The 26,903-nt window shown below is 38.6% G+C and overlaps 2 protein-coding genes across 5 annotated transcripts; one reads left to right on the top strand and one right to left on the bottom strand.

Moving 5' to 3' along the window:
* Positions 1 to 922: 922 nt before the first annotated feature.
* Positions 923 to 17,428, top strand: ero1b (endoplasmic reticulum oxidoreductase 1 beta). Of its 2 annotated transcripts, none has more exons than XM_053634670.1 (16): positions 923 to 1,568; positions 3,672 to 3,791; positions 4,340 to 4,423; positions 4,576 to 4,617; positions 7,372 to 7,454; positions 7,655 to 7,728; positions 7,877 to 7,997; positions 8,678 to 8,724; positions 8,887 to 8,898; positions 9,151 to 9,177; positions 10,682 to 10,774; positions 11,075 to 11,321; positions 12,201 to 12,270; positions 13,012 to 13,098; positions 13,445 to 13,578; positions 14,370 to 17,428. In XM_053634670.1, the coding sequence occupies exons 1-16, from the start codon at positions 1,395 to 1,397 to the stop codon at positions 14,428 to 14,430; spliced, it is 1,476 nt and encodes a 491-aa protein (XP_053490645.1). In that variant the 5' UTR covers positions 923 to 1,394; the 3' UTR covers positions 14,431 to 17,428. The 2 variants fall into 2 exon arrangements, with proteins under 2 accessions (XP_053490645.1, XP_053490646.1); XM_053634671.1 differs by lacking the exon at positions 923 to 1,568 and adding an exon at positions 1,575 to 2,404.
* A 1,358-nt stretch (positions 17,429 to 18,786) lies between these two features.
* On the bottom strand, positions 18,787 to 25,504 carry gpr137bb (G protein-coupled receptor 137Bb). 3 transcript variants are annotated; one of them, XR_008386922.1, is made up of 8 exons: positions 24,889 to 25,504; positions 23,464 to 23,513; positions 22,912 to 23,134; positions 22,487 to 22,636; positions 22,200 to 22,328; positions 20,860 to 20,981; positions 20,146 to 20,456; positions 19,978 to 20,062 (listed from the first exon to the last, which is right to left on the bottom strand). XR_008386922.1 is itself a non-coding variant. In XM_053634672.1 (7 exons), the coding sequence occupies exons 1-7, from the start codon at positions 25,288 to 25,290 to the stop codon at positions 19,963 to 19,965; spliced, it is 1,176 nt and encodes a 391-aa protein (XP_053490647.1). In that variant the 5' UTR covers positions 25,291 to 25,504; the 3' UTR covers positions 18,787 to 19,962. The 3 variants fall into 3 exon arrangements, 2 of the variants coding, with proteins under 2 accessions (XP_053490647.1, XP_053490649.1); XM_053634672.1 differs by lacking the exon at positions 20,146 to 20,456 and having other exon boundaries at positions 18,787 to 20,062; XM_053634674.1 differs by lacking the exon at positions 19,978 to 20,062 and having other exon boundaries at positions 20,076 to 20,456.
* Between the last annotated feature and the right edge of the window lie 1,399 nt (positions 25,505 to 26,903).

The following is a 26,903-nucleotide window of genomic DNA, read 5'->3' on the forward strand; positions in this document are numbered from 1 at the left end:
CTGGAAACTGAACATAACAGAAGGTTTAAATACAATTGTTCATATAAGTGTTCTGTCCTTTATTAAATATTTGTATTACTTTTTTATAGCTACAAAATGCTAAAGATGACTTACAGAAATGATTTTATGTTCCTGCTACTTTGAAATCAGCTCTGGTGTTTTGTCTTGATTAATATGGTTGTACAATACTTTAGCATGGAATTTAAATACATAATCATACAATAAAAATGGTTTCCTTACGCCTGTCCCAGAAAATCTTTCCAGCAAACTTGGTAAGTTGGGTTTTATTCAAGGAAACTGCAAAACATCCAATCAGTTTGCAGCCATCTAAATTGTACTAAATAGTATTTTATTATTTTAGTACTTAGGATTATTCTTCCACTTTTTTTTATGTTTTATAGGTATGCACACAGGGGCACAGTGGCTTAGTGGTTAGCATGTTTGCCTTGCACCTCTGGGGTTGGGGTTCAAATCCCCAAGTTTGCATGGTTCACCTGTGCTTCAGGGGTTTCCTCTGGGTACTCTGGTTTCTTTGGTTTCTTTCCCCCAGTCCAGAGACATGCACTGTAGGCTGACTGGCATTTCCAAATTGTCCATAGTGTGAGTATGTGTGTGCCCTACAATGAGATGGTGCTCAGTCCAGGGTGCCCCCCACCTTGTGCTCTGATTGCATGAGCTCTATGGATATACTCCAGTATACTTTACAACATCAATCTGCCCCAAAAAAAAAAAAGTTTGGATATTTTTAAACGTTTTTTTTTTTTTTTTAAATAGTTTTATGCCTTAAGGCATAAAGGGGACGCCCTGGGGAGCCTCAACAATTTGGTGTGAAAAATAAATTCTCACTCTCAGACAACCACACACACAGACACACAATCAATTCCTAATGTAATGCAATGTAAAGATGTAAGATGTAATTATTAATTTAAAAAAAGGGGGATATATTCAGAAGTCTGTATTTTTAATGAGTTTTAAAGACATCTTGCCAAAGGGGGGCCTTGGTCAAATGTTAATGCCATTTGAGGGGCCTTGCCCTGGAAAAGTTTGGGAACCCCTGCCTTAAGGTATGTTGCAACAACCCAGTCTATCAGCTGATCAACAGGCTGCTTTTTTCCCAAACGCGTTGGAATGAACCTTCTCGCTTTCCGTAGTCAGGACCGTGCAGCATTGCGGAAACAGTCGCCTGTTTTCCTTAAATTTGTATTTCCGATAAAAAGAACTTCCGTAAGGTCTTCGCATTTTCTAAAAAGCAATACAGTGATATCTACAGTAGAAGAGTTGGAAGAATTTGGACATTATTATTCGTTGATGCTAATTAGCTACTTCGCTAGCTAGTTTAGTTTAGTAACCTGCCACTGAGTGTAGGGCTGTGGAAATAAGACTTGGCGTTAGCAATGGTAAAACGCACACTGCGCACTTGTGGGATTATATTTTTTCTGTGTTTGCTGTTCGGAGACTTTGTGTGGGGATGGTTTCACAACAGCAACAAGAACATTCAAGACAAAACACAACACAAGCGCGTCAGTAAGGTGACACCGGACAGTGCGGACCAGAGCTGTTTTTGTCACGTGAGTACAGGGTTATGATTTGAATGATATAGTATACATAAGTTTTATTCACTTTATTGTGGTTATTTTCGTGGTATTTAGCTCGTGCTGTCACACAGCGCATCCTTCTCGCACTTTCCATTACCACTCGGGCATGACGTCATCGCTGCGCGAGCGTACACGGTGTAACTTCCTCTTTTCCCTAAATCTCAAATATGTTCATTTTCGTTCTGTTTGCCTTTAATTTGATGGTTTTTATGGGAAATAAACACTCGTGAGATATATATATATACACACTAAGGGATAAATGTCATACTGAAGCACCTGCATTCAAATTTTTTTATTATTATTAATGATGGGGAAATATTAACAAAACAAAACAGCTTAAAGCATAAAGTCCACGAAGCAGGCACTGTAGCAGTTATACAAAACTCTCAGTGTACATTCAGAGGTGTGTAGTGGCGCTTATTGAGCGTGGTGTTGTCTGATTGGCTCCGCACAGCTACTGCGTGCACAGGATTATGGGATATGTAGTTCTCCAAACCTCACACGACCCCCTGTCTGCTGTTTTACGCTGAATGTGGAAACTACAACGGGAGGGCGGAGCATATATGACGTAAACTTGTTTGTGGGCGTGGCACAGTACGCACGCGGTGGTTGATTTTTAAAGCAGCCACCTTGTCGCATGTGGGCATGATTTCTGCAGGGAGATTACAGCTGTTAACTTCGCGGAGATATGAGGAAGTTTTAATAATTATAATAACAGAATGCCGGACACAAGGTGCATCCCATGGAGGACGAGCCTTCTTGCTGTCAGCCTGTTTGGACTTTTGAAATTATTCCAGATCACACACAGTGTAAGAGCACTGATCTACTCATGACACCTGGCATGAATGAATAGCTTTCACAGCAAGGCAAAGTATTCCAGTAGTATACATTAATCTGTTCTACTTTACAAAGTTTTATACTAACTCTGTTTGTGTTTCTCGGGGGTTATTAGGGCTTGGTGATATGATTATATGAGAATATATGAGAATGATTATAGAGTGTGTGTGTGTGTGTGTGTGTTTGTGTGTGTATATATATATATAATATATATATATATATATATATATAATTTATTACACACAGAGTACTTTTCAAAAATTTGAAAAATGCAAGAAATGCTGTAGAGCATAGATTCCTAAAAAATAATGAAATCAAAAGTTTCTACATTTAAAAAAAAATACTATAAAGAGCAGTAAACAATAATAAATGAAACAAAGTCAGTATTTGGTGTGATGACCATTTGCTTTAAAAAAAACAACAATAGTAGTCTTCGGTACAGTTTGTGCAGTTTTATAAGGAAATGAGCTGTGAGTTTTATTGAGCATCTTGCAGAACCAGCCGCGGTTCTTCAGGAGACTTTTAGTTTTTCACTTGCTTCTGATTTTTTTCAGCAAAACCCAGCAGACTTCATTGTGTTTTTTGTCGTTCATTGTGTTAATTGTCGGCCTCTTACGTAATATGCTGCTTTCTTTACTGACATAAACATTTTTCTTTAACATTCAATTTGGTTTCACGATGCACTTTTCTCACAGGTTTGGTTACATTCAGAACTCTGATTGACTCCAGCGTTACTCGTTGTAACGATTTTGCATCACCTTTATTAATTGCTTCATTATCTACAAAAAAGATTTTTCTTTCTTTATTCTTTTGCATTTTATTAATGTGACAGTTTTCTCTATCATATATTCAAGTATCATATAATATTTTTGCCATATCAGCCATCTGTGCTGTTATTTTCTTCCGAGCTCTTGTAGATATAGGATGAGATAGTTTAGACCTGTTACTTTGATTGGATGACGGTTTTAATTATTTAGGTGGCTATCGAATACCACACCTAACACAAAGCAGCTGTCCATTCATAATACATGGGCAGTTGGTATCGGATGTGAAAAGGGAAAGCAGGTTTCTGGTTAGACCTCTGTTTAAATAGTGCTGGTTGATTCTATCGGCTTAATCACACATAATCTAACGTGCAAAAGTCTTTTTAAATCTTGACTGATGTATAGGGTTAATATTAACATCTGCTTCTCTTCCTCTTTTTAAATAAAACAATCGTTGTTTTTTTGTTGTCTGAAGTTGACAGGTGTTTTGGACGACTGCTTCTGCGACATCGAGAGCATTGATGTCTTCAACAACTTCAAAATTTTTCCTCTCATACGCAAGCTCATTGAAAGAGACTTCTTTAGATACTACAGGGTAAGTCGAGCTGACTAACCAAAACCCGTTTATTTAACTGCATGATCATTATCGGTTATTTCACATAATGTGTTCCTGAAATGAAGGAAAAGACAAATTAAACCAGAGGAGTCACATTATGATCTTTAATGCCAAAATCCTGGTCCTGTATTTAAGCAGAATCGAAACGAACACTCTTTCCACTACTTATACAAGTTCACGCCTGATGGTTTCCTTCCTTGGTTCTTTTTCCAACATCAGAAGGTCTTCAAATGTTAAACGATTCATCTAATTTACCCACAGCACAGAGCAATCAGTTGAAAAGGCTGATATATGCATAGTCATGGGCGTATGTGAGAATGTAGCGCGCAGTGCAGAAGAAGCATCCTCTGTACAGAGCTGCTTTACAGGAAGTGGCTGAGTGGCAGAGAGCAATATAAGATACAGTTCAGATATCTGGTTAGGGTAATCTGTATCAAATCTGTCATTGGGTTCCTTCAAGCTACGCTAGTGCACTGTGATACCACAGAAAAAGCTGCAGTCATTTCCTATGGATTCTCTCTCGGCAGGTGAACCTGAAGCGTCCGTGTCCGTTCTGGCCTGACGACGGCCACTGCTCGATCAAGGACTGCCACGTGGAGCCCTGCCCGGAGGTTAACAGCCTTTCTGGCTTATTTGTCTCTTAATTGTATTACGTGAGACATGAAGCTGAGTTTATATGTTGCTGTGCAAGACCTGTAAAATATTTTCATCTTGGTTGATTGTTTTTTTGTTTGTTTTTTTATGTGTGTGCTTATTCATACAGAGTAAGATCCCTGTGGGAATTAAATCAGGCAACTATAATAAGGTGAGAAACTCTGGAGTGAATATGCTACTTTTAGTAAACAAAATATAGATGGGAATGATAATATAATTAAATGCATGCAGTAGAGGTTCAAACTGTTAAGGATTGGTACAGCACTTTAATTTATACAGTAATATCAGAAATGTGTGATGTTTGAAGCCTACTGTATGTTTAGCTCAGTTCTGAGGGTTTGAGATGATCATGTAGCATATTATATTACACATCATATTCAGAGGATTTACATAATTCTACGTGTGTACGTGTGTGTATGTGTATATATATATATATATATATATATATATATATATATATATATATATATATATATATATATATATATATACACACACACATCTATACACACACACACACACACACATAATGACACATAACATATACATATGTACTGTAAATCACTGACATGTATTAGAAAAATATTTTGTCATTCTTAGTCTATGGAAAATAAAACAAAAGTGCCGTAATTGAATACTGTGATACAGTTCCATCTCATGGTCAGCTGGGAGGTTAAGTGTCTTTTGTTTGCTTAAAGCCTACAGGTTTGTGTAATGGAGCAGAACCCTAAGGATAGGTGGACTTTTTCTAGCACTTAGTGTCACGTCAGCACACAGCACTCTTTTAGAGAGCTCTCATTGTTTGTCCTGTAGCGTGTATGTGTGTGCCCAAAGTGCTGAGGCATCTGGTTCTGTGATAACAGTCAAGGTCACTTATATTGACTTCAAAGCATTTAGACCAGTCTGTGAATTTTGAGCACTGACCCTCCAAATGTTTTGTAACCTCTAGGTTAGAGTGAGGTTGTGAATTGTCGACATTTTATTATAGATGTTGTCACAAAGCAGCTTTACAGGAAAATCCTGATGTAGATTTAGATTTAGATTCCTAACGAACATGCCAGAGATGACGGATAAACTCCCCAAGATGACATGAGGAAAGAACACTAAGAGGACCCAGACTCTGTACTGTAATGACAAACAGTATGAAATGTGTTGAAAGGTTGTTCAGTGTGATAATATTGAGAATAAGAGTCCTGAGTTGAGTCTTTATGATTACAGTATTCATGTGAGATTATTCACTGAGTCTTGGGCAGTGCAGATCTTTAGATTATCTGTTTCAGACCAGATTCCACATACAGAAACACTCACCATCCGCTTTATTGGGAACACCTGCACATCCATGCAGTTATCTAATCATTCAACCATGTGGCAGCAGCACAATGCATAAAATCGTGCAGAGCTTCAATTAATATTCACATCAAACGTTAAAATGTGACTTTAACTGTGGCATAGTTGTTTTTAGCAGTTGGGCTGGTTTGAGTATTTCAGAAACTGCTGAGCTCCTGGGAATTTAGACTCTAGAGTTTACACAGAATGGTGCGAAATACAAAAAAAACATCCAGTGAGCGGAGGCCCTGCAGGCTGAAACACATTGTTGGTGATAAAGAACAGAGGAGAATGACCAGACTGGTTTGAGGTATCAGGAAGTCTGTAGTAGCTGAAATAATCATTCTTTACAACCGTGGTGAGCAGAAAAACATCTCAGAAAGCACAACATATCAAGCTTTGAGGTGGATGGGCTAGAACAGTAGAAGACCACATCAGGTTCCACTCGTGTCAGTGAAGAACAAGAATCCGAGGCTATCATGGACACAAACTCACCAAAACTGGACAGACTGGAAAAAGAGCAGGTGATTTTGTTGTAATCTTCCAACTGCCCAGTTTCTGTGAGCCTGTGCCCATGATAGCCTCAGTTCTTTGTTCTTGTTTGAAAAAAGTGGAACCCAGTGTGGTCTTTTGCTGTTGTTGCCCATCCACCTCAAGATTGTGCATGCTGAGATGCTTTTCTGCTCACCACGGTTGTAAAGAGTGATTATTTGAGTTAATATATCCTTCAGCACGAACCAGTCTGGCCATTTTCCCCTAACCTCTCTTATCAACAAGGCATTTCCACCCACAGAACTGTCGTTCACTCAGTGTTTTTTGTTTTTTTCACACCATTCTGTGTAAACTGTAGAGGGTGTTGTGTATGGAAAATCCCAAGAGTTCAGTAGTTTCTCTAATACTCAAATCAGCCCATCTGGCATCAACAGCCATGCCACGGTTAAAGTCACAGAGATCACACTTTTTTCATTCTGATGTTTGATGTGAACATTACCTGAAGCTCTTGGCCTGTATCTGCCTGATTTTATTTATTTATTTTTTGCATTGCACTGCTGCCATATGAGCAGCTGATTAGATTATTGCATGGATGTGCAGGTGTTCCTAATAAAGTGAACGTTGAGCGTATACAAATATAGCACGGTGACCAAGAACATGCATTAAACAAGCGGCGAACACACACTTAACGGCTGCACACATTACTCAGCTCGTTACTTGTTGCTTAACTGAAGTGAAAACACCGAGCACACACTTGCTTTCTTGTTACTAGGAGACAACAATAGAAAAACATACACAGCGGTCTCAACAGCTTGGTTCAAGACTCCTGCACTCCTAACCCAGCCTTATTTTACTAATCGGCAACGTTAACAAGTCTAATGTGTGGACGAGCATCCACTACCAACCACTCCCGTACTTAGGGTTTAAAAAAAAAAAAATTGATGCCAACTGCTTCCAAAATCCAAGCCTGATTGTGAATCGTGGCTATAATAATAGTAAAAGTAGTGTAATGTATCCCTAGTTTGTCATTTCTGAATCTACATCTTCCCTTTATCTGAGTTCTGACATGTGTCCTTTCTCCTGGTAGTACTCTCTCGCTGCGAACACTATCAGTGACATTAAGGAATGTGAACAGGTCCATGAGCTGGGTGCCATTAACAGCACACTGAGGTATATAGTTAACACACACACACACACACACACACACACACACACACACTCACTCACACTCAGCAGACCTTGCTGTTGCTGTCCTTCTGTTAGACATACTCATGTTTGTTGAAGCAAAAAGCATGCATTATTACAAAACTGTACTTGTGTATTAGAAATCTTTCTGGTTCTTCACAATTGTCTTATTTTTCTGTCTATAGTCATCAAAGTAAAGAGGCGTTTGAGGACTGGGCTCACCATGACGATGCCCAGGATCACTTCTGTGGCCTGGATGGTAATGTTTCACACTTTCTCTATTACAGACCTGTTCAAACAGATAACGCTTTTATTATTCTTGATAGCACGTGAGTAAGTACACCTGCCTGGTTTGGTTTGCTTAAGGCCTAGACACACTGTTATTTCTTGTCTTGGGCTGTTTGCAGACGAGACATCTCCCGAAGTCGAGTATGTGGATCTACGGTTGAATCCCGAACGCTACACCGGATATAAAGGACCTTCTGCGTGGAGAGTATGGAACAGCATCTACGAGGAGAACTGCTTCAAGTGAGATATTTGAATTCCTGGGAAATAGAAGTCTTCATGGATTCAATAATCCAGACTCAACTCAGAATTATGGCCCATGTAACCAAATATGATATTATACCAGTTAAAATGGTAGGAAAAGGAATCATCGGTATTAATAATGAGTCACTGGGTCTGAAATGTTTAATTCTTGCTTTGAACCCAGGATTTGGTTTGTGACTCCAGTCTCATTTTTATTTTTTTTTCCTAGTTTCTAATGCAAACATACGCACAACACACACAGTGTCCCTGAAATAACATGGCAATGAATACTTCACATTTAAACAGGACCATTTCATCAGCAGCTAACGTGCAGAACAAAAATGTTTGGATTCTAAACAATACAGGCTGAGCCAGTTTTTAAAAATGCAGCACGTCTCATTTCCTTTTCTAAAACGTGCTCATGTTAATAAGTCACACTGTTTGAGTGATCATGGCAAGTGCAGGTTCTCAAGCAGTTATAACATAAAATGAAAATAATTATTGAGTAAATGCATGAAAGTAAAATTTTCTCATACTAATAACAACAACTGTGAGAAATCATACCAACATTGTTATGGTCAATTGTCTGTGACTTCAGGGACAGACACTCACACTATGTATGCTCATATTAATGATTCATTCTGTTTTATTCACTACAAATATCTATCGTCTGTTTTTAGGCCGAGGTCAGTGTATCGGCCTCTTAACCCCTTGGCTCCAAGTCGTGGTGAGTTTTTTTTCTTTTTGCTTCATGTTGATAAGTTCCTCTACAAATCTGAATCGTGTTACATTTCCAAAGCCACATAATGGCACGATTGTTGTGTATAAAGACAGTATTGTTATGATTATGCTTTTTTTTAATCATTTGTTATTTCTACTTCTCTTCTAGGTGATGATGATGGTGAGTATATCTCTGTATGTATTAAAAACATTTATATGTAGGTCCATCACTGTGGATCGTGTGTGTGAGAGAGAGAGAGAGAGAATTTCAGTAGAAGTGGGATTTTAAACATTTTCTGTGTGTTTAGACCCTGGACTAATACGGTAACATGGACAGGAGAGATCAAATCCTTAATAAGCACTTTTTATCTTGACCTACTTGCTCTGTCAGGGCTGATTTTACATGCGGTTTGTGTTTACTCTGTTCACACAGGTGAAGGCTTTTACAACTGGCTGGAAGGTAACTGGATCTTTGTCATTATCAGCACATTTCCACTGACACAACTCAGCAGTCAATACAGCAGACAAATACACCACAGCTGAACTCACACACACACACACTCTCTCAAACTACTGGACAGACCAGACATTGTGACCCTCACAGTGTAGTGTACTGTCCCTGTGTACTCAGCACCCTGCTAAATGGATGACTCTCTCTAAACATATTCCCAGTGAGGGTATTAAGCTGTCATAAGCAGCGCCAGTTTAGACCTCATTCATGGAGATCTTGTGTAGCCCTCTGGTACACTATAGGGTTGCTAAGCTCACCAGTTTTCTCAAAGGCAGACGCACACACACACTTGTAGAGTGAAGAGCATGGAGGATAATGAAGGTTTCACCACCAGGTCTTATATTAAGATAGTCTTCAGTGCTAAATACTGCATAGCTATGACTGATTTTGAGCGTGGACTTTTTCTGATACTAGGTAATAGAGACAAACGCTGTATTGGTTTCTTTTTTTTTTACTGTATTTGATCTGTTTTTGAACTGATGAACGAATATGCTACGTTATCATCATTGTCTGCTGAATTATCAAATCTGATTGGCTAGAAGGTGTTGCTTTTTTATTTTTCTAATATTGTTTCTATAGTAACAACTCATTCACAGGGACTTGTATGGCAGACCTGCAACATATACTAAATCAAATAATAAACAGCTTAAACAAACAGAATTATATTTAACTAAGAAGAACATATAATTGTTATGGTTAAGTTTTTTTGTTACGTAGTCTTTTATTTAGTATCTATGGAAGGAGCCTCCAGTGTCAGTACTGTTTTCAGGACAAATGCTGTCATATTTCTCAGTAACATGTTAAGCAAGAGAGAAAAACGAGAGGCTAGCACAGGAAGGACTATTTATAGCTGTTATAACAGGAACTAACTTGTTTCACAGACATTCCACAAAATTAAATCAACTATAACGTGTTAAAAAGTGTTGGTGTCATTCATTTAAAATAAATGTTAAAAAACAAAAAAAAAAACAAAAAAAAACCAATTGGCAAATTTCTGAGGAAACACTACAGGATGTGATGTTTTTGAAAAATAATAAACTTTGGGGTGGGAAAAACTCTTCTTCACGTCAGGCCGCATCACACCACCCAATAGTTGATTGTTTTCCTTTAACAGCATGCCACCTTGTGTTTCATTCCTTACTTAACAAGTCAGGTGAAGCTTTTCTCTTTCAAGTCAGTGCAACAGAGCTGTTTATATACAGAACAAGTGTTTACTTCATACAACGCTGTAAAATTTAAGTTACACTCAACTTGTCTTATGGCCAGGTGCAACCAACCACTGATGCCATGCTTGATGTTCATAATCAAGGGTTCTGTAAATCTGTAAGACTAATTTGAGTTTTTTTGTTGTTGTGTGTTTTTTTTTATATATATATATATATATATATATATATATATAATGATGACTCTGATAATGCTTGTAAAAGATATGTGGTTTGGTTGTCTGCTGTAGGATTGTGTCTGGAGAAGAGAGTGTTCTACCGGCTTATTTCTGGCCTCCACAGCAGCATAAATCTCCACCTGTCTGCTGAATACCTCCTGGATGGTGAGTGTCAAGGAATCATCTATTAATAATTCTGCTGGTGTGTTTATGGTCTTCAACTGTAAATCTTTTATCAAAATGTCCTTTAAGACAGTGAAAATATATATATTGAACGTAGGGTGTCTAAACTTTTGATAGTGTATATTAAGATTTTAATGATAATTTAATTGCAAACTGCTACAATTGCTGCTGTTTTCTGCTTTCTCACTGTCCCACCTGTGTCATGTGCATGCACCTGCGTGTGTGTGTGTGTGTGTGTGTGTGTGTGTGTGTGTGTGTGCGCGTGTGTGTATGTGTTTACAGAGGGCTGGGGGAAGGCAGTGTGGGGACCCAACGTGCACGAGTTTCGCCGGAGGTTTGACTCTGCCGAGACCAAGGGCGAGGGAACACGCAGGCTGAAAAACCTTTACTTCCTGTACCTGATCGAGCTGAGAGCACTGTCCAAAGTGGCACCGTATTTCGAGCGCTCGTTCATTAACCTGTACACAGGCAACACACAGGAAGACTCGGATACCAAAGAGCTACTGCTGCAGATCTTCAACGAGACCAAGTGAGAGCCAGATGCATGATTAACCCCTTAGACTCCCAGGATCCAGAACCTCTCGTTTCCCTCCCTCATAACTACATATATTTTAAAGAGTCATGAAAGTAAATGAACAAATCGTAGTCATTCCTGAATAATTTACTTTATGGTGACTAACTGAATAATAAACTGGCACTACAAGTGGTTAAGAAATATAACTTGTTTAGATTTGTGGGCCAGAAGCGCCCTACTAAATGTAGCCGTCGTATTATTAAAAAGGGACACATAAGAAGGCAAACTTTACTATAATATGTATAATAATTAATAAAACGTGCTGTGCTATTGTAAGAAAATCACAAATGATGAGGTGGCGTGACTTATTGCAAAAAAAGTGTCACCATATCAACAATTATACATTTTACTTTATAAATAATGTTGTTTTTTTAATTATTTGAAGTGTCCATCATAAAACTCTTCCTCATAAAAATGATTCATTAGAAATTATAAAGTATTAGAAAAAGCAAATTAATAGACACTTGTGATGTGAATTACAGCGTGCACTACTGTCAAAGCTGCAGTCATAAAAGAAAATAAAATTCACTCTATGACTGTCAGAATTGAGAATTCATGAGTAAGAGCGCTGTAGTAAAAATATGAGAGAGAGAGAGAGATATATATATATATATATATATATATATATATATATATATATATATATATATAGATAGATAGATAGATATATAGATATATATGTGTGTGTGTGTGTGTGTGTATATGTGTGTGTGTGTGTGTGTATATATATATATATATATATATATATATATATATATATATATATATATATATATATATATATATATATATATAATATATTTTTTCAAGAATATTCTGTCTGTCTCTCTGTAGAGCTTTCCCCATGCACTTTGATGAGAGCTCCATGTTTGCAGGCCACAAAATGGAAGCCAAAAGGTTAAAGGTGAGTAGGTAGTCTTTGTAAATACAGATTTTTACAGAGTGTGTAAACACACACTTTCAGACTTGCAAAACACATGCAGATTGCTCTTCAAGCGATGTGAAAGGGGAACTTTGTCATGTATATTTAAAGCTAAGCATGCAAATAGGAGGGATGTAGAAAGGTTTTTTCATGAGTCCATCTTCCCACTGTTTTATTCAGTAAGAATCCTATACAGGTGCATCTCAAAAAATTTGAATATTGTGGAAAAGTTTTTTCTGTAATTTAATTCAAAAAGTGGATCTTTCATATATTCTAGATTCGTTACCCATAATGTGAAATATTTCAAACCTTTTTTCTTTTAATCTTGATTACTGCTTACAGCTCATGGAAATCAAAAATCCAGTATCCCAAAATATTAGAATAAAGAATTTATAATACAGAATTTGAGATGCACCTGTATGTTACTCCACCGTGTTGTTTAGACGTGAACAGTGTCATCATACAAGTCAGTGTTTCTCTAGACCTCGAGGCATTTAAATGGGCCACTGTATGTGGTTTTTAGTTCTAGGTAGCTTGCTTCACATAATTAAGCCAAATGTGACTTGCTTTGGAGAAAATCTTTTACCACGGCTTTGGTTATTTTCCTTAATTACTATGATGCCATTTTGTTTTTGATTATGCACACATTTCCAGTGACTGAATGTCAGTTTAGAGTGTTTTGTTTTTCATAAACATCATGTTGTTGGTTCTCTCCATCACCAGGAAGAGTTCAGGCTCCATTTTAAGAACATTTCTCGTATAATGGACTGCGTGGGCTGCAGTAAATGTCGACTGTGGGGGAAGTTACAGGTATGTGTATGAGTGGTGTCCTCATTCTGGAAAGCCCCCCTGTTTGTTCAGAGTTGTTAATCCTGTGTGCCTAGCTCAGAAATGTACATTTCTATATATTAGATGTAATTATGTTTGTTTTTTTTTTAAACAAAGAAAATAAGTGGTTTTCTTTCTTTTTTTTTTTATAACTCCTTTTAACACCTTTGGCGTACATTATATTTTCAGTAAGGATTTAGTACTAAACCATGTTTTTAGTCTACAAACATTTGTAATCTATTGAACAGACTTCAATAATCTTCATGTAAACCCACTAGTGTGTTTTTGAACACACCCTAAGTCTGACATGCTGTTTGTCTCTCCTCAGACCCAAGGCCTGGGCACCGCCCTCAGAATCCTCTTTTCTGAGAAAGAGATCAAAAATCTTCCAGAAAACAGTCCCTCCAAAGGCTTCCAGCTCACACGCCAGGAGATTGTAGCTTTGCTCAATGGCTTTGGGAGGTAAGAATTAAAGATTTAGGGTGTCTGATGAAATGCAGGTTAAATGCAAGCGCTGTCTGTCTCACTGTGTGTCTTTTCATCAGCACACAAATTCTCATGAGAGACCTCCTTTCAGCTTCAGAGCAGTGGATTAAATTGCAGCTCTTTTAATGCCATTAAAGGTTCTGTCAGTGATTTTTATCATCAGAACACTTTTTGTGATATTTGATCAATATCTGCTCACAGTAAAAAAAAACTTCAGTCTGCCTAGGAATAAAAAAAAGAACCAAATAATGTGGAAGCCACGGCTCCTTCACTGGGACTGACAGAAGCACTAGTAGGAGAGTACACGTTATCATACACAGTCTCCAAGGAAATATCTATTAGTCTCACAAGCCAGACCACTAGGTTCACAAGAACCAGTGTTAATAACAGTTATATTTAACTTCATTAACTACGTAACATCATTTTTATACCTCACCAACAGTATTATATACATATTTACCAACAATGTTTCTTTTTATGGGAATGAACAAGTGAGATATGCAGATATGTGAATAACTGGTCCATATGAAACCAGATAGACTATGAAGGATTTATTTTATTTGTAATAAATTACACATGTCATTAAGTATTTGTCTAAAGTTGTCACTATGATTATGGGAAATATAGGCTGGAGCAAGTTGAGGGCTCACTCTGTCCCTGTCCCGAATACGCTGTCATCCTCCTCAAATATGGTTTTGTATTTTTAAAATGTTTCTGTTCCTCTCTCTGTCTCCGTCTCCATCTCACACTCTCCTTCATTACTCCAGACTCTCCACCAGTATAAAAGAGCTGCACAACTTCAGAACGCTTCTAAACGACCAGAGGTAACACACACCCAGGCCACCAGGTGGTGCTAGCCCAGAGGACTCTGCAATAGTTTCATCCTCCTCAGAAGGAGGCCTTTATCAGGGACTTTAGAATTGAATGTGGCAAACAGGAAACCCCCCCCCCCCCCCCCCAATGCTGTCCAAATCCCTATGCTCTGTTCTGCTGTTCTCTGCTGCCCGGCTAACAGGAAACAAAATACTGCAGGTCACAGTGCGACAAACCGCCAGCTTCTGAAGGAAACAGGAATCAGAGGCAGGACCAGAGTGCACACACCACATGTTTCCCAGTCCGTGATCCAGACTTCACAGCTCTTTCTCTATGGGTCCACAAAAAGTAGTTGTCCCCCCCCGCCCCGCTTTCTCTGTGTGTGTGTGTGAGTGTGTGTGTGTGAGGGAGAGAGAGAGCAGGAATATAATATGTTTATGTGTCCGTGAGGGCGTTCACACATAGGAGGTCATTCTAGTGAACCGTACATATGGCTTCTTGGAACTATGACTATTTTCTTAAATATATTTATGTCTTTAAAACCTCAAGATGCAATTTAGCATAAATTATAAATTGGCTTTCATATTAACATGTAATGCTGTGAGATCGGACCTGGGAAAATAGGACATAGGAAATGTAGCAAATGTTACAATTCTGAGTAACTCATAACAAGCAATATAGTTACAGTCTAGGATGTCTTTAAATTGTGTGCAATGACAATAAATATTTCTAGAATGATTGAACTTCAGTATTAATGTTAAATACTCAACTGCTTGGTTTGCAATCCAGAGCCTTTCTAAAAAAAAGTGTCTCGTTTTATTTTTCGGACATTTCCTCTTTCGAATGTCATGCCATGTTTCATATGTCAGTTATGTGAATGCTTTATATGTTTATTTTTAACTTTACGAGACTCATATTAAATTTATAGGAATGTGTGTGTGTGTGTGTGTGTGTGTGTGTGTGAGAGAGAGAGAGAGAGAGAATTTCCTTCTTCGTTATAGTGGGATTTGGACCAAACACTTTTCCCTTGATTGGTTCTCTTGTGGTGTCAGACCATTTTAAGTGTGTAAGTGGAAGTTGGCATATATTCTTTTCTGTACACATACACACAATCCAGTCAGCTGAAGAATTGTAGTCACCCTTCATGAAAATTCAACAAGAATTAAAGTATGGAGAAAAACCAACATGCATGTCATTTCGATAATCATATTGGAGCGCTGTATGCTGTTGTCATTTTAACACAAATCCTTTTCAAGCACAAAACATGTATTAAGAAGGTCAGTAAAAAATTGTTTTGCAAAACATAGATTTGGAAAATGTCACCCCTACAGACGGCACGAGTGCTTAGTGTTCGGCACATTTGCCCCACACCTCCAGGGTTGGGGGTTTGAATCCTGCCTCTGCCCTGTGTGCATGGGGTTTGCATGTTCTCCCCGTGCTTCGGGGGTTTCCTCCGGGTACTCTGGTTTCCTCCCTCAGTCCAAAGACATGTTTTGTAGGCTGATTGACATTTCCAAATTTTCCATACTGTGTTAATGGGTGTTCAGTTGTGCCCTGCAATATGGGTTGGCAGCCCATCCAGGGTGTCCCCCGTTTTTTGCCCAGTGTTCCCGTGGATAGCCTCCAGGCTCACCGCGATCATCTGTAGGATAAGCAGTATGGAAAATGGATGGATGGGCATCCCTACAGTTAATATTCGCTGAAATTTCAGAAAGTTTGAAAGACACAGAATTTTATGACTCCCCATGTGGTTTGCCTTTTTTAAAAAAAAAAAATTATTTATTTTATTTAGAGACTGCATGTCAATCACACTGTCACTAGCCAATCATGGACATCTGTGAGCTCATGTCCGCGGAAGACGGTAGATGGTGCTTTATTTTATTTTATTATTTTTATTTGATTTCACTTAATTATATTTCATTTTATTTTATTTTACCTCATCTCTAAAAAATATATTAACAATAATTACAGCAAAGAAGTTCCCCAAAACAAGTAAGCATAACTATGTTTAGCTTCTACAATCAATTTGACTACTTTTCCTGAAGGGTGATGAAACTGATTGAGTTCTTTGTTTTTATAATGCATTGCCAGTTTATTGGGTGCGCTTTCTAAGTATATCAGTACTGATCTATTGTCGTGTGTCATCCCCTTGTGCCCTGTCCATCAGTGCAAAGGGAGCACCATAGTACTGCCTCTAACCATATTATTTGGTTGGTGGTCCATTACAGCCAATAATATTAATGTAGATGCAAGGTATGTCTAATACACTGGCAGCTTATTCAGTGTACATTCATTTTTGCTCATTCTTATGAAGGGTGCCAATAATACTTGAGTTGACTCTACACAGAACGCTGGTCTATGATGTTCATGTGGGGAGATGAGAATGTGCTTCCTGTAATCGTGAGGAGATCAGTGACTAAGGGCAGCTATGTGTTTGTGTGTGTAGCGTTGCATGATTTATAGAGCACCACAGTGTCCTGCGTGTTCCACTTGTCTGCCTTAACGTTACAAAATATCATTTGTAATGCAGCTCATGTGCAGAAAACCTCTCTACTAAACAGATTGTGTCTTTAAAGTTTGCTCTGTTCCTACATTTTCTAATTTATTTTTCAATCCACCTGATCCTTGCTAAAACTGATTCATTTTCTGCTACAGTGATTTCTGCCTCCTGTGCTTTAAATGAGCAATACCAGCGATTTTTTTATTATTATTATTATTGAAACGGTTAAGAAATGATAATAAATATCATATTAAGAAAGGAAATACTCTGAGTTCAGATGGAGGAAAAGGCTTTTGCAGTACTGATGATCAGACTCCTTCAGAATGAGTGGCTGGTGTGTGATCTGATATGATTGTTTTTCTTTCTTTTCGGTCCTGATTTTGCACCATTTGTAAAAGAAGGAGTTTTTCCCCAGCTCTTCACTGTCTGTGTGCATTACAATGGATCATTTGTTTATTTGTGAACTTGTCAAATCTATTTATTTAAAAGGAGAAATAAATGTCTGCCATTGGACGTCTCCATGTTTGTCCTCTGATTGCATGCAAAGGATTAAGTTCTCAGAAACTCTGATATAAGATGTGAAACAGTCTGAAATGAATCATATTATAATTGTAAAACCAAATATGGTTTTTCAGAGTTCTCAATCATCCTCTATCAATTATAGTGTAGTCATAGAAAACACATGGAAAATGGAACAAACGTCCTGGAAATATTCATGATATCCTGGAAAAGCATAGAAGATGCTATGAAGGAAGTGAAATAGCATATTTTGCTATGGTATCTCTTAAGTTCTATAAGTTGCGAGATTGGGCCTTCATGGATCGCATTTATTAGTCAGGGGTCAGCATGGGTATTCTGACTGGTCTGCAACTACACAGCCTCATGCGCAGCAAGCTGTGATGCACTGTTTATTCACAACTTTCTGTCACAGCCAGCATTAACTTTTTCAGCAGTATGTACTACAGTAGCTCTTCTGTGGACTCGAACCAGATGGGCTAGTCTTCGCTCCCCATGCACATCAATGATCCTTGGCCCTGTCACCAGTTCACCGGTTGTCCTTCCATGAACCACTTTTGGTAGGTACTAGCCACTGCATACCAGGAACACCCCACAAGACCTGCTGTTTTGGAGATGCTCAGACCCAGTTGTCTAGCCATTTGGCGCTTGTCAAAGTGGTTCAGATCCTTACGCTTGCCCATTTTTCCTGGTTCCAACACATCAACTTCGAGAACTGACTGTTTACTTACTGCCTAATATATCCCACCCCTTGACATGCCATTGTAACGAGATGTTCAGGATGTTTTTTTAATGTTATGGCTGATCAGTATATTTAAGTAAGGGAACAAAACATTACGAAGTGTACTTTCTAAGAGAATAAGCAGAAAATATTATTCTAAGAGAATAATCAAGGATAAATTATTTTCCAATAACCACATTTCCTGAAATGATTTTATTCCTTCTATACCACAGGAATTTGCCAATGATTACAGTTTTTATTAATTAAATAATGTCATTTTATTTATTTATAGTTTTGTTTAATGCTGTGAAACATCTGTTAAACAAGTTAATTTCTGTTTTTAGATAAGTTATAGCAGCTCCAAACAGTCAGTCACTTGAAGGCCTCTGTCCTGAAGACTTTCCTGTATCTAAAAATTACAGCTTTAAAGTCACAGCTTTACCTCTGACTGTTACAAGTCACTGACACTGGAGACTCCTTCCAAAAATTTTAAATAAACATCTCCCAACAGACAACTTCAACAGAAATATCAACAACGCATTTTAATGTGGGGCATCTGCCATACTGCCCTGTGTAAATTGTTACAAATTAAAAATTATTGGAGCGAGTGCATTAAGTCAAACCTTGCAGTCAGAACTACTATCAGAGCCACTGTTATTTAAAATTAATCAACACCTTCCGACCAATCAGACTCGAGTATTCACCAATGCCCTATTAATGATGTCATATAGTGCAGTGCAGTGTTAGTGCTGGCATTAAAATATTTGCTTAGAATAACTAAAATAAAATAAAAAAACACACAAAAGATTGCCTTTAGTAGTTATGTCTGGTTTCATTTGTGTGTTTCATATTTTAAAAATAGGTGACATGTCCTGACCTAAAAATCCTAAAGCATAGTTTAAGGAGCTCATTACACCTAATGAGTGTAAAGTCAAAGTCCTATTGTTAACAGTATAGCTGTTTCAGATTTTCGGGGTCAAAAGAACACATTTCCGTTTCAAACATCAAAATATTTCTTTATTGGTGAACCTTTTACAGTCTGATGCTCAACAAAATATTTTCAACCAACAAATCCATTGAAAGCGTAATTTTTACAACTAGCATGAATAAAAGGCATGAAATACTGCAGAAGAAATAAAGAAGTTTATTCCTTTAATAGGAATAATTGCTGGAACAGGAGCAGTATTTCTTGTCTTTTTTTCTATTTATTATTGTCAACACAAATATAGCAAATAACATTCGTGCTATAAATAATAGCTTATTTTATGGTCGATATTTTCACTTGTGTATATGATGGTGACTAAACTTTGTTATGTGAAGTTACTAGTGCTCAGATTAAAGGTACTCCAATTAAGATTTTTTAAAAGGATTTCTTTGATTCCATGTGACAATTAAAACTGTACTGTGTGTGTGTGTGTGTGCGAGCGAGAATAATTACAGTGTATACAGATTCCTACTAGGTTTAGCTATAAGTGCTACAGTAACAACTACAACTTACATGTGACATTTGTGGCCTTTTGATTGAAGACGTGACAACTGAAATCTTGATTAGTGTACCTTTTTACATCAGTTACAGCATGAGAGATTACAATGCAGTCAGACAGGGTTACCATGGTAACCCATGCATCGCTTAGCCGTGATCACCATGGTAACACATGCCTTCCTTAGATCTCACTTTACGCAATCCCCTGTCTGGCTGGCTTGTGCCACGGAAGTGTTAGTCAACTGTAAAGACCCATATATGCAGATGGACATGTTAAAGTGCAGTGCGTCAGAGGATTTACAAACAGCAGTATACAGAGCTCCTGTGTTAATGGTTTAGGCCTGGTGACGATCGCTGATTTTCTCCACCCAGGTTTATGAGGAAGCTGCTGCTTCGGCTGCCCCAGTCATAGCAGTCTGAGGACAAACTGAGAAACAGTTTGGTATTATCCCTCTTATACCACAACAATCTGCAAAAACTAGCAATATTTTATTTACAGTATGTGGACACCTGAAACGTTTGTAGACACCTGACCATCACACTCATATGTGCTTGTTGAACATCCCATTCCAGATTTATTCCCCTTTTGCAGCTATAATATCCTCCATCTTCTGGGAAGGCTTTGCACTAGATTTTGGAATGTGGCGGTGGGGGTTTGTGCTCATTCAGGCACTGATGTCTGGTGAGGAGACCTGGGGTGCAGTCAGTGTTCCAGTGGGGTTGAAGTCAGGGCTCTGTACAGGACACTCACGTTCTTCCACTCCATCCTCGATAAGCCATGTCTTCATGGAGCTCACATTGTGCACAAGGGCATTGTCATGCTGGAACAAGTTTGGGTCTCTTAGTTGCAGTGAAGGGAAATTGTAATGCTACAGCATACAAAAACATTCTAAACAGTTGATTGCGTCCAATTTTGTGGCAACAGTTTGGGGAAGAACTGTGTATGGGTGTGATGGTCAGGTATCAGCATACTTTTGGCAATATAGTGTTCTTTTTAATTCAGTAATAGTTACATTTAATGTTATATAGCATGCAAAATTACTCAGCATCTTCTAACCAATCAGATTCAAGCATTGAACACAAAACACTGCAATAAACAGATTATGGGATTTTGTGTATTTTTTTGTGGTTCCATCCTAGTCTATCCAGGAATACTGCAGTTTCCCTGTGGTATGATGAATGTGATGTGGATGTGGTGGGTGGGTACTGATGGGCTGTTTTTACCTTGTTGAAGAATTCTGAGGATAGGATCCCCAGGCCAGATCGTCATCACTGTCATATCGTCGAGGATTGTCAAAGAAGTAGCGTTTGGTAGAGAAGACGTGACTGGGGATGGCAGATGCACTCTGGACAGGAGTTAAGAGACAAAAAAGGCAGTGTGACATTAGTACCTCAATATTATGCATTGAATATGTGTGTAGAAGATATTACAGTGAAATGTAATTCTATAATAGCATCTCTGACAGTAGTGCTAGCTGCGAGGCAAATCACATGTTTATAGTAATATGCGCGTTCTTATTACATTAATGTTTCTATAGTAACAACAAACTCAAAAGGACTTTTATGGTGGAAGCTGCATGTAATCTATGCCTTATTATTAACAGATTAAAACACATGTTAGTTATTAAAGAAAAACACAAAATCATTCATATAATGAAGCTTTCTGTAAGGAGATGGTAAATGGTCTGCACTTATATAGCGCTTTTTTAACCTTAGTGGTTCCACAGCACTTTACACTGGTTGTCATTCACCCATTCACACACCCATTCACACACCAATGGTAGCAGAGCTGCCATGCAAGGCGCTAGCTTGCCATCGGGAGCAACTTGGGGTTCAGTGTCTTGCCCAAGGACACTTCGGCATGTGGAGTCTTGTGGGTCAGGAATCAAACCGCCAACCCTACGATTACTGTACAACCCACTCTACCACCTGAGCCACAGCCGCTCCAGATGTTATTTAACATGTTTGGAAGGACTCTCCACTATCAGCACTTTAAAAAAGTCAGAGGTAAAGCTGTAAGTTTTCCTTCTTGGGAAAGTCTCAGGAAGGAGGAAAACTGTGTTTTGTGGTTTTGAGTTATTCTGGGTAATTTTGTCTTACTTGAGAAAGGAACAACTATAATGTAAGTGCTAACAGGAACTAACTTGTCTCATGGATGTTCCACAATATTAAATGTAACTATAAACAGATAAATAAAAGTGCTACTGGCAAAAGAGGAATAAAACACTTTAGGACATGCTGTTATAGGAAAATAGTGCACTTCAGATTGGTGATTGCTCACACACCACCATTGTTGTTGATTATTATCCTATAATAGCACACCCCAAGTGTTTTACTTACTTATTCTGCTGTTTATGTAAAAAAAAAAAAAAAAAAAAAGGTATTGCTGAGCTACAGAATGGTTTGAAGTGAGTGTCTGATGATGTAGGCATGCAGTCTACACAATGTTAAACTGGTGGCTATAACCTTCCCTTCATTATTAGCCTCAAAATATCATTTATGGTCAAACTGACTGCATTTCTGCATAACTGCTTTCTCTGACATGCCCACCCTTTATGCCTCACCCTGTCTTGTGCTGGCTTGCGAACCCTGAAGAAGAAGACCACCAGGGAGGTGGGCAGAAGTTCCCAGACGAAGAGAATCACTCCGAACACTACATATCCAGCATCACCCAGATTGGACCTCAGGTCTGCCTGCAGGATCAGAGACAAGACACATGAAGTAGTGTTTGTGGGTGTATTTCATTCTCAAAAAGGAAAGAGAAAGTCTTTTTGTATAAGTAGGTAGACAATCCTGTGTGTGTGTGTAGAAAGAGGGAGCAGGACAGGCTTGATATTGTGGTGATGCTTACCTGGTCAGACACGTTGTACCAGTCATAATCGAAGGAATTGATGTTTTCGATGTCTGTTAAAGCCAGAACAACAAGATTGTAACAGGCACGCGATGTATACAGGAGAATCACCATGATGCCAATCAGGGTCACCTGACACACAGAGGTCCCCTGTAACCAGTAATATTGCAGAGATGATGTAACAATAACTAATAAGCATATATTTAAATTTAGGAAGAATATATGTTTATGTGATGGCTTAAGATGACACACTGTCTTCTAAGATAATGTATGAAATATGTATGTGTAGTTGTCATACTTATATTTCATTACATTTGATTATATACTGTATATTTCAAAATAATGAAATTTAAAATCTTGCAATGCCTCTTGTTAGCTAATTGTATTGCGCTGATTGTGTTAATTATCTCTCTCGAGACATATACCTTGGACTCTAGGTAGATACTGGCAAGGGACATCTTGGCCACCTTGTAGAGACAGACGGAGAGAGAGATGGCACAGAGCACGAAAAGGGAGTCGTTAATGGTGACACGCACCAAGACGATTGTCTTAACTTGCGCATCCGTCATTTTAACCAGCAGAGCACAAGCCAGATTCACCAAGAGGAAGAGCAGACTAGCACCTACGAAGACCAGGTACAAAGGGAACCTGAGACAGAGAGACAAAACAGAGACAGGGAGAAATTTTTGAACAGTCTATATTTAAGCATGCTTGGCTAAACAAGCTACGGACTCACTTATCATACAATAATCTACATAAACTGTAATAAAACATCAACACTGTTATTATATTTGTGTTATTAATGGTGTAATTGTCAGAGTGCAGTTTATACCATTAGAATCAGTTAAGTTGAACCTTGCAAAGGTACTATAAGAGAAAAGGTTAGAGAAAAGGAGTCCTCTGTGGTGTGTAATTAAGGAAGCCTGTGAGTAGTGTGTAGAATATTAAGAGTTACTGGCATCTTAAAGGGTGCTTACTTGTACTTGAGCAGATGAGGAGAATACTTCGACTTGGCCTTAAAGAAAACCTGTTTATAACAAAAATGAGAAAAGGTGTCATGGTACAAAGCAGTGAAAACAGTTTGCTAGACCTCATTTACAGTAAAGTAAGATTTATTTTAAATGATAGTTCTTTCACAAATTTAGAAATGTACACTTACTCTAAATATTGCTATCATGAAGTGGAAGCGTATGTATTCTAGTTCAGTAGTTATTAAGAGGGAGAATTTGCAATTAAACAGATTTGGCCACAGGCCACACCTCCAACCTGGGTCTTATGCTTGTGTTGGCGTGATACCAAAACTATGTGCTGAGGAAGAACGTGATTCCAGCTTCCAGATGGCTGATATCCATTTTTATAGATAACAGTGTGTTATCACAAACCACATAAGAAGATACGTTTGAGATTTTGAAAAGACTAATCATTTTTAATATATTGTTTCGGGCTCCTGGTCATATTTATGCTTCAATTATCAGACAAAAATTCTTGATTTTCCATAATCTTCTCCTTAAGTGACTTTTGTCAGGGGGGGGCAATGAATAAATAATTTGAACCAATAATGTTGTCAGGTTTCACCTTCCTCTTCACTTACTCCAGCTCAACCAATGAGCAAGTGCAAGTGTGTGGTGATTTAAACATGTAGTTTGCATGATGTTAAACATTGTAAAGTTTCATTTACTTGGTAGTTACATTAGCTTTATAACTCCAGTACAAAACCAAAGAATCAAACTTTAGACCTCAAACGTACATCTACAGATGCTGAACATCTATAGTACTTACCATCTGTAAGTAGAAAACTGTCAATTTTATACATTTTATTTTTGGCTGAACCATTACTTTAACCAACCTACAAAAATGTCTCAGCCTGGAAGGTGATGTCTAGACAATTAAGCGAATATCATGTATGAGTTTACTTTAACACTTCATTTCAAGGCCTGCATTGTAACAGATGACTTTTTACAGTTTCATTTCTCTGGAACTTGTGTCTGTCTGTTGGGATTTTGCAGTGCTGTAGACAACACTGTACTTGAGAATTATCCAGGTGAAGTCATTAATATTTAATGCAGGTTTGATCTGAAATGTAGGTCACACACAGACCAGCATGTACTTAGCGTCTGAATAAACTAGAACACTGTAAAGCAATCTTTTGTCATCCTTAATTCATTCTGGGGTCCTACCACATTTAAACCCTTTAACATCCCAGGACTCACCCATGTAATTACAGCCCCTTCAATGTAGCTACTGAATAATAAGCTTGTTATTGTATAACTGAATAATTATCTGAGACTTAAAGGGATTAATCCTTCTTCACTCATCCTCCCCCATTGTAACACTTCCATTATAGACTGTTTTCCTACTAGCATCTCTGAAAAAGGTCCATCCGCCATTCCATGTCATCTCACCTGTGCACAGTAGAGGTTCATCAGGCTGAGTGTGAAAAACTGCAGGCACACTGGGAAGCAGTAGAGCAGCCAGAAGGCGAAGGGCCCAAGAGTGTTGGCTGTCGCACAGTCCCTGAAGTAAAAGGAGAAGAGCAGGGCACGCAGTGCCGCCCACAGCAGGCACAGGAAGAGGAACACTGTCTTGTAGCTGAAGCGCTTGTGCCGGTAGCGCAGCACTAGCCACAACTGGGCATAGACGAAGGCGAAGAGCAACGAGTAGAAAGCCGTGTAGGCCACCGTCAAGCCCAGCTTCACGTACGGAGGAACAGCCGGGCTTAAGGTTGCCGGGGAGAGGGACGCATTGGCTCCTGAAGCCCTCGAACCGTCCTCCCTCCTCTCTTCCGTCAGCCGAGTGTCCTCCATCTTCCTGCACTCACTTACTCTCACACCCTGACTTTCTCTCCTGGCAGCTGATTAAGGTCTGGTCTCACCAAAAAAATGCGCAGCTCCAGATCTGTTCTTCTTGCTGCTGTTGCACTCATCTGTTTCTATGCCCATGTTCATGCACCTGCCCAAGCCCTATTTGTGAGGGAGAAAGGCAGAGGAAAAACTGGGAGAAAGGATGAGGCAGGAAGGAGGAGGAGACATGAAAAGGATAAGCATGGCTTCCTACAGCCGTGTAGAGAGAGGACCAGGAGCATGTGATCTGGATATCGAGCTCTCATTGGTGGAGCTATTCAGAGAGAGAGTGACACTCGACTCGAATCTCCACCAGGCTTTGTGTGTGTGTGTGGTGTGTGTGTGTGTGTGTGTTAGGATGTGGCATGATTAATATCATACCCTGCTGCTGTGGCTTTATTTCTCTAGGAATGGAGACTGCCTCTGATCATTTTCCACATCAAAGGATACTAAGCCTCCTATGATTGCATCACACATTTTAATGATGGTGTAAAACCATCAGATGGCACTGTTGCACTTTTCAAGCATCTACAGTGTAATCCTTGGCCACCCACATTTGTTTGAGACGAGCGAAAAGCAACAGATTGATCTAGATAATGCTGGATGCGAGAAGTACACATGCACAGTCTAGAAATGAAATGCCACAATTCAAGAAATAGATTCTGGGATATGTCTGATACTTTTGCCCGCTCTTCATGGCAAAATTGCACAAGCTCTCTCAGATTGGATGGACAGTATGAATGGGTAAACAGTATTTCTTGCCACAGATTCTCACTTGCATCGAGGTGTGGGCTTTTGCCTGGCCATTCTAACACATCCAGGTTGTTGGTTTTGAACCACTCCAGTGTACTCTCCAAATCATGAGGCTACCACCACCATGCTTCAATTAGAAACAAGTGAGCAGCAAATATAGTGTTTGGCCAGAAAGGTATATTTTGGCCTCATCAGACCAGAAAACCTTTTACCACATGTTAGCTGAGTCTCCAAATGAAATTTCATATGGATTTTTTTTTTAAATAATGGCCCCAGCCCCATCTTTGTCCCAGACTTGTTTTGATAGGTCCTTGATCTTCATGATGCTGTGTGTTTAGATAAGTTCTCTATCAAACCCTAGGGCCTTCCAGGAACTGGTGTAATTATAATGAGATCACATGACACTTTAATTTGCTCACATTTGGACTCCATTCAGCAAATTATGTGAATTCTGACAGCAACGGGCTGCACCACAACTAATTTAGGGGTTTCATAGCAACAGCAGTGAATATTAATGCAATTACAACTTGTTTTTTAGTTGTAAAAAATGTTTAAAATCTTATGGATATGAGATACCAGCAACGTGTAGATCTTCTGGATTGTGATACCAGCACAGTGTAGATCAGAGAGTAGTTTAGACTGGTGGTGAGATGTTCAGTTTAACATCTGGTTTCCTTCCCAAGTGGAGATATGGATCAGCGATTAGCACCAAAGAAAGGACTCCTTTTGCCTGCAGATGCCTGACGCCAATAACGTATCAAAACCTCCTTTGAAGAACAAGGGTATTTTATCTTGTTCTCACATCCATGCTGTTATTTTTCCCT

This window comes from Ictalurus furcatus, chromosome 10 (genome assembly GCF_023375685.1).
Source record: "Ictalurus furcatus strain D&B chromosome 10, Billie_1.0, whole genome shotgun sequence".
Lineage (NCBI taxonomy): Eukaryota > Metazoa > Chordata > Actinopteri > Siluriformes > Ictaluridae > Ictalurus > Ictalurus furcatus.